The sequence below is a fragment of the Rissa tridactyla genome, unplaced genomic scaffold, assembly GCF_028500815.1.
Source record: "Rissa tridactyla isolate bRisTri1 unplaced genomic scaffold, bRisTri1.patW.cur.20221130 scaffold_29, whole genome shotgun sequence".
NCBI lineage: Eukaryota > Metazoa > Chordata > Aves > Charadriiformes > Laridae > Rissa > Rissa tridactyla.
Genome location: NW_026529507.1, coordinates 2,203,114 through 2,211,234, shown reverse-complemented (window position 1 = coordinate 2,211,234; position 8,121 = coordinate 2,203,114). Strand labels below are relative to the sequence as shown.

The 8,121-nt window shown below is 51.6% G+C and overlaps 1 protein-coding gene across 1 annotated transcript; it reads right to left on the bottom strand.

Moving 5' to 3' along the window:
* Nucleotides 1-215: 215 nt before the first annotated feature.
* Nucleotides 216-6,334, bottom strand: LOC128903262 (olfactory receptor 14J1-like; the record flags this gene model as incomplete). Its single annotated transcript, XM_054187276.1, has 2 exons — nucleotides 216-227; nucleotides 5,693-6,334. Coding segments are annotated over 2 exons (654 nt in total), but the record flags the coding sequence as incomplete, so codon positions are not given.
* Between the last annotated feature and the right edge of the window lie 1,787 nt (nucleotides 6,335-8,121).

The window sequence follows — 8,121 nt, the reverse complement described above, 5'->3', positions numbered from 1 at the left end:
CTGATATTAGGTCTCCCCAAAGCCTTCTCTTCTCCAGGCTTTGCACCTCTGCAGCAAGGTGGCCAATGGCTTTCTGGGCTGCACTAGGAAGAGCACTGCCAGCAGGTCGGTGGAGGTGATCCTTCCTCTCTACTCAGCCCGGCTAGAATTTGTCTTGCCCATTTCCCTCGGTGTTTGTTACCCTACTGCCTTCACTTAGAGGTGGTGGTTGGGCTTCAGGTTAGTGGCTGTAAATAGGGTAAAGGCCTCTCATGAATGTTTTCACAGTCAGTGTCACAGAAGTCTAAACATCCTCTGAACAGACCTTACCTCTTCAAACCTTCCAACCCCTACTGTTCTGCGATGCTGATTCTTTGATTCCACTGTCATTGCCCAGAGGGGCTACCACAGATGTAGACTGCTCCAGGGCAGGTATTTATATTTAGGCCGATCAATGATGTTGTTGCTTTAATGTTTTTTTGTTGTGGTATATGCTGCTGTTGTTAGGGAAATCACACAAACACTTGAAGGACAACGGAAGGGCTACCACCTTAGTGGCCCTCCAGTGAGCTGGCTCCTGTTTGCCCCTGTCTCACCGTCACTGGTCAGGGTGTGGTGTAAAAGGTGCTGAGCAGAGCAGGACAATCACTTCTCCTGGCTGTGCTCCTGCTCATACAGCCTCAGATGCTGTTGGCGGCCTTTGCTGCTGGCTCTTGTTTGGCCTGATAAAACTCAAGGAGCCCCAGGGCCATTTCCACAGAGCTGCTGCCCAGCCACGCAAAGTGATCCAAAATGGATCAGAGCAGCCCTGCTCTGACATCAGCCTGGTCTCTCAACATCCTTGGATTCATCCTGTCTGGTCCAATGGACGACCAAAGGTTGACCTAACCCATGTAGCCCCTGACTTGATCTGCATCCACTGCTGGATTTCGCATGGGGTTCTGCCTCTTAGGCACACGGAACCGGGAGACCTTGCTGGTGAAGACGCAGGCCAAGAGTACCTCGTACCTATCTACACCTACTCTCTGCAAATTCAGCCATGACCACACATTATCTTTGTTTATTCTTTAGGTGTTCCTGAAGGAGTAACTGCTCATTGTTGTGCCCTTCAAATCCCTTGCAAGTGTCAAGTCTATGGGAGCTTTGGCTTTTCTAAAACCAACCATATTCCTCAATTCCTCCTTTGTTTTCATCCTGGCATCCACCTCTTCATGCTTCCTTTTTTCTCTGGGGCTTCCCCATGAGTGTCTTGTTTCCCCCAGCTCTTCTTCTGGTAGCTCTGCTTGTTGTCCTGACTATGGGTATGACCACACTCTCGCACTTGAAAGACGCTGTCCTTGCAGACCACTGTACTGCAGACCCTCTGCTGCCCTTCTGTGCTGCTCACATGGGCTCCCCCCAAACAAGTCAGAAGACTAGGCCAAAGTCTGCTCCTCTGAGGTCTGTCATCTGCATTCTTCTATTCTCCTTCTCCTTGGGAGGTGAGACCCCACTATTTCACGGTCATGGCACCCAAAGCTAGCACTGTTTTTTACGTGAAAAAACAACATTTCCACTAGTTGAAAATGTCCATGGTGTTGATATCTTGTGATTCAGGCAGATGATGAAAATTATTGGCATGCCCAAAACTGGACAGAGAAGAGCCTCCTGAAGTTCAGCAAAGGGAAAAGCAAGCCCTGGACCCAGGGAGAGATAGTCCCCTGCACCAGTGTAAGCTGGGGGCTGAGTGACTGAGAGCTTCTCAACACTTTGGCATAGAAGGACCTTTGTGTTCTGAGAGACAAGCAGCTGACCGAGAGCCAGCAGTGTGCCCTTGCAGCAAAGCAGGCCGACAGCCTCCTGGGTGCGTTAGGAAGAGCGGTGCCAGCAGGTCGCGGGAAGCGATCCTTCCTCTCTACTCAACACTGGTGACGCACTTCTGTGGTGGTCAATAATTTACATTTACTTCCTTAACTGTTCCTCAACTTCATTAACTGTTCTGTAACTCCACATCCTTGTGCCCTTGAAGTCCAGGGGAGCTCTGGCTTTTCTAAAACCTCCCTTATTTCTAAATTCCTCCTTTAATTCTTCATCGCCCTCTCATATGCTTCCTTTTCCTATGGAGCTTCCCCATGGGGAGACGCCACTATTTCCCAGGTGAGAACCCTGGCAAGGCCAAAGGCAAAAGGACCTCTGAGGTCCAGCGTCTGCAGTCTTCTGTTCTGCTTCCTCACTGCCCTGGAGTGCTGGGACCCCACTACTTCAGGGTCACGACAGCCAATCTTCACGTCTCTGACCAGCTCTTCCTGCATCGCAGGTATCACATCAAGGTTGGCATTATTTTTGTTGGCCCATCTGGCAGCTGTGCTAAGACGTTGTCCTAAGACACTCCAGAAACCACCTGGACTGTACGTGCTGCTGTGCTCCTCTTTCAGAAGCTGCCAGTATCATGGCAGTCCCCAGCGAGACCCAGGCTCGTACAGCCAGACGCTTCCCTGGGATCCTTCAGAAAGACTATACCCTCTTCCTCATCCTGACTGTGGGTTCCTTATCTCCCACCATGACAGGACACTTCTACTGGCCTCTCCTCTCACCCTCCCCCACAAAGGCTCACCAAACTCTTCACCTGCCCCAAGGAGTTGCGCCATACATCCAGTTAACGGCTTCACTTTCAGGAAACCCCACTCCTGATCCTTCCAGCCTGTCTCTCCTGAAAAGCCTGTAGCCATCCATTGCAGCACCCCAAGCTGTGTGCCTTGTCCCACCACGCCTTGGCAGTTCCTCTGTCAAAGTCAAAAAGCACAGGCTCTCTCTCAACTTGTCTCTTCCCCTGGCTGAGAGTTTTGGTGCACATCTGGGCTGTGGCACCTCAGGTGTAGCTCCAGGCCAAGCTCGGACGTCTCTTAAAGGAAACCTGGTACCAAGCATTGAAGACCTTCTGTGTGCAAAGGCTTTGCTTCACGGCAGAGACACGGTCAAGTGGACGGCACCTGGAAGCTTAAAGCTGAAATTGGATGTTGATGGTGAGCAAAGCCTGCTGTCTGCAAGAACAGAGAGAAACAGGGCTGGGAAGGGCGGCCCTGGCAAGAAAGAGGGTTTTTGTCAGTGGTGTCTCTGCAGCCCTCAAGGGCCTTTGACAAAGGTGAAGGTGATCTCCATGAATGACAAGGTGCTGCTGACAGGTCCCCCACGAGATTTTTTGGCCTGTTCCTTGACTGTATTATGAAGAGGGCGAGTAAATGTTGGGCAAGAGAAAAAACAGCACCTTGAGTGCAACACATGAGTGGAGACCCTGGTGTGACGTGTCCTGTGTTCTAAACTGCCTCACATCTACTGCATGGAGAAGGGAGAGACCTTGTCCCACTGCAGTGGCAATCAGTCACTTGTGTTATGAAAATTTGCAAGTGGCCCGTGCTGACCGAGCAGAGAGGCTAGGACACAAAGTACAGAGGTGCACGTGTAAATATTTAGTCATGCGCATGAGGCGTCCGAGCTCAATTGGGGTACCTCAAATGCGGTTAAACACAGGGTTCTTATGCCATTCAAGCATTCAGGTACCTTATTATTTGACTAATGACTAACTAACACACACACGGAGTACCAATTCCTAATCACAGTAAAACTGCACAAAGTAGCTATATCTCTGCAGCTCCATCAGCCATCAGCCTTCTCGCGGCTTGTCTATTGATCCAGACGTCCCCGGAGTTGGTCTATTGCTAATTACTTGTCTGTGATGCTGGACACTGGGAGAGTTTCAAAGGTGTGTAAGAGGGACGAGGATACTGGCATTATCTCGGTTCTCCAGGGGTATCTTTTATCCTTCATGGACAGCTGAATGATTCTGAGAAGTCCTTATTTTGAGGGCAGGGCTGTTCTTCTGCTCCTTGTGATGAGCTGACCTCCTTTAACTCACTTACCCAAGCATGATAAATCAGTACACAATGGGAGCTAGCTAGCTATATATCTTAAGAAAGTTAATTCATTCTCATACGATAAAGACTGATGGGCATAAGAGTTAGGGAGGTAAATTTTGATACCCTTGGATCAGAGGATGTCTGTGGCCAGGTGGGTCCTGCAGAGAGCTTTTTGGTGGTCAAGGATCACCTCTTCGTCATCCAGAATGGTCCATGCCAACATGCAGGAAGTCATGCCAAGGTGGCAGGAGGCTGGCATGCATGAGAAAAGAGCTCTGAGTAACATCAAGCCTGAAGAGGAAGCACAGAGAAGGTGGAAGCTGGCTGCCTTCCAGCCTCCAGGGTTCCGTGGTTCTGTGCTGGAGTTGAACTTTCGGTTTTCCTTTTTCCTCTTTCCCCTTCCCAAGTTCTTTTCTTTAACCATTGTCGTAGATTCCTCTACAAACAGCCCAGCTTCTCTTTCCCCACAGGCCCTACATTTGCTTGCTTTGTGCCCTCTCTACGGGGCACAAAGATGTTTCTAACATAGCTGTTGTGACAATTCCTCTGCTGGACAGTACAAAATTAGGAATGTCTTTAATTCCCTGTAGTGCCCTGCAACTCCTCGTGCTGTTATCTTGTGCTGATGCATCACCACAACCATGGTGAGGTGCCTGCACGCAAACATGAAGAACGAAGAAAATGGATCTTCAGTCCAGGGGGACCTTGGGAAATTCTGGGACTCAGCCAGAAGAAACTGCTGAAGTTTTACAAAGAGAAGTGGCCAGTCCTGCATCAGGGGGAAGAAAAACACCGTATTACAGTGCCAGGTGGGACGTGACAGGATGAGCAGTGACCCTGAGGAGAAGGGCCCACGCATTATGAGGGACACCACATGAGGCAGTGGCGCATGCTGACCATGAACGAGGCCAGCTGCACACAGGGATGGATTAGGAGGAGAGGGCTACCCAGACAGCTTGACTTTTCATGCCCTTTCAGTGAGCCGTGGTGTGGCCACACCTGGACGTGTCTGTCCCTCTGTGGGAATTCCTGCTGTAGACAGGTGGGGAGGAACGGGAGAGTGCCCAGAGGAGGTCTGCACATGGCCTCTGCTTGAGGCCCCAGACCCCATCCTTCTGACCTCTGCCATCCCAGCACAACCCCAGGAACATGCTGTCCCTGGAGAAACACCAGCCTCTCCAGACAGCTCCAGATTCCCCTCCCACAGGATGGGTGGCCTTTATGTCATCTGTGTGAAGGGCTGGGGTACGTCCCTCAGTTAAACCCACGATCTTACCTCTCACCAGACACCGACTGGTGACTCCTAAATCCAGTCCAATATCTCTACAATGTTACAAACGGACAGTCAGCTTTTTATTCCTGGACACATGGAGGAAGAAGAACTTCAGGGGTGAATTTCCTCAGGCATGTTTGGAGAAAGACCCCAGCATTAAAGCACTGCACCAGGGAGATCTTGCTTTGTTAACAGAGACTCTGTGAAAGAGGCCAGCTCTGAGCCACTGTGAAATACATTTTTAGAAGGGAACCAGGTGAAACTAAGACGTAAATGTCTCAGGTGTAGTGACACAAGTGAAACCTTTGTGTAGGAGCATAAAAACCATAAATGACAATATCAACAGCAATGATGAGAAATGTAATCATTAAAAACACAAAGCCAATAACAAAACACACAAAAAAGCAGATGGAATCAAATAGTGCGGGAGTCATTTGTGGAGAGAGGTGGAACATTTCTCCCTCTTGAAAAAAATCCATGAAATCAGATACCTAATGGCCTCCTTGAGCTCCTGGTTCCTCATGCTGTAGATGAGGGGGTTCAGTGCTGGAGGCAACACTGAGTACAGCACAGCCACCACCAGGTCGAGAACTGGGGAGGAGATGGAGGGGGGCTTCAGGTAGGCAAACATGGCAGTGCTGACAAGCAGGGAGACCACGGCCAGGTGAGGGAGGCACGTGGAAAAGGCTTTGTGCCGTCCCTGCTCAGAGGGGATCCTCAGCACGGCCCTGAAGATCTGCACGTAGGACAGCACGATGAACACAAAGCACCCGAAGCCTAAACAGGCACTGACCACAAGAAGCCCAGCTTCCCTGAGGTAGGAGTGTGAGCAGGAGAGCTTGAGGATCTGGGGGATTTCACAGAAGAACTGGTCCAGGGCATTGCCCTGGCAGAGGGGTAGGGAAAATGTATTGGCCGTGTGCAGGAGAGCATTGAGAAACCCACTGCCCCAGGCAGCTGCTGCCATGTGGACACAAGCTCTGCTGCCCAGGAGGGTCCCGTAGTGCAGGGGTTTGCAGATGGCAACGTAGCGGTCATAGGCCATAATGGTGAGAAGACAGAACTCTGCTGTGAGAAAGAAGATATAAAAGAAGAGCTGAGCAGCACATCCTGCATAGGAGATGTCCCTGGTGTCCCAGAGGGAATTGGCCATGGATTTGGGAAGAGTGGTGGAGATGGAGCCCAGGTCAAGAACAGAGAGGTTGAGGAGGAAGAAGTACATGGGGGTGTGGAGGCAGTGGTCACAGGCGATGGTGGTGATGATGAGGCCATTGGCCAGGAGGGCAGCCAGGTAGATGCCCAGGAAGGTCCAGAACTGGAAGAGCTGCAGCTCCCGCGTGTCTGCGAATGCCAGGAGGAGGAACTGGGTGATGGAGCTGCCATTCGACATTTTCTTCCCCTGGGCTTGGAGACCTGTGAATGGAAAGAAAAGCAGTGAGAAGTTAGGGAAGATTTCTCTCAAACTAAAGTATTCAATTGGTCTTAGAAACCCACCAAACTGGCTCTCGCCTTTCAGGAAGACCTTTTGCAGGTCCTTTTTGTACACTCTGGTTGGTGCTGGCTGATAGTCCACCAGAGAGCTGAGATCTCTGCAGGATTCAGTCCTGCCCTACAGCCATGGGTAAAAAGGAACACGGGGTGATCTCAGATTAAATCCACTCCTGGCATCAAAGGGCTTTTCAGCATTGTCACCCGACTGCAGGGCAGAGCTCAGGGCACCTTGTTGTTGGTGTTGTTCTGTTGTAGTTTCCCCACCACACCTGAGGAGTGTTTTTAAGGCAGAAATCCCTGGCATTTCTGCTGTGCTGCAAGTGAAACCTTGTGGGTCCTACGAGCCAAGGGGACTGTCCCTCAGTGCAGAGCGAGGACAGCGAGTTTGTCCATCGGAATTGCTCTCAGCTGCCCTGTGCTGCTGCCTCTTTGAGCTGGAGGATGATCCCAAGCAGACATTCCCCTGAGAAGAACCTGGACACTGCTGAGAGCAGAGGAGTCCCATTTACAAGCGCAGTTCTCCCAGCCCCTCACCTGAGCTCACTGGACCCGAGGAGGATCTCAGCTCTCCCCTCCCACCCAGGGACACAGGGGGCTCACTGCAGCTGCCTACATTCAGCCCTCCAGCTGGATTTACGTGGCCTTGGCACTGACATGTCTACTCCGTGGGGCTGCTAGACGACACAGGGATGCCACGGGAGAGCTGAGCCCTTCTGGAGGGCAGCGTGCAGCCAAGCAGGACACTCCTGGGAAAGAGCCAACTAGCCTAAAGATGGGGTGGCTTACTCTCGGCCCCACACACTGCAGTCCCCAGAGCCCAAAATATTAAAGGCATTTGGATGCTTTTCCTCCCTGGATACACCTGCATGACAGGACGTGCAGCGTCAGTGTCTGAGCTGCACCTGAATCCTCAGCCCCCACCACAGTGGAAGAAGGGAAGGAACAAGGACAGCAGGGGTGAGAGGGGAACAGGTGAAAATTCTTCTTCAAAAAGAGTCAGGACAGGGAGACACTTGAACATTTCTCCTCTAGGGTGTGGGAGAGGAGACCAGGGAGTATTTCCAGGGAATGTATGTGTGGTGGTGGGGAGGTGCCATCCTAAATGGAAAAGGAAATTCCTTTCTCCCACTCCCCATGCATCCCACTAAAGGTGGAAAATTCAAAACATGGGCTCCATTTCTTTCAGGTAAATGCTGCCTTGAAGTCCTTCTCCAAAAGGATCCTCTGCAAATGTCCTGGGGGTGATCTGGAGCTGGGAGGAAACACGACCCATGCAGCACCCTCACGACTGCAGAAGGACCCTGCCATGACACGACTGGGGTCACTCCTTCCACCCACAGCTTCTCCCCGCAGCGCCATGGGGAGCTCCCCGGGCAGGCTGAGAGCTGACCCTGGCAGGCAGCAGAGTCCCTGGCCCAGCACACAGTTCCCTGGGACACGGGGACCCTGCTCTGAAGGACAGCCCTGAGCACCCCTGCACGCACA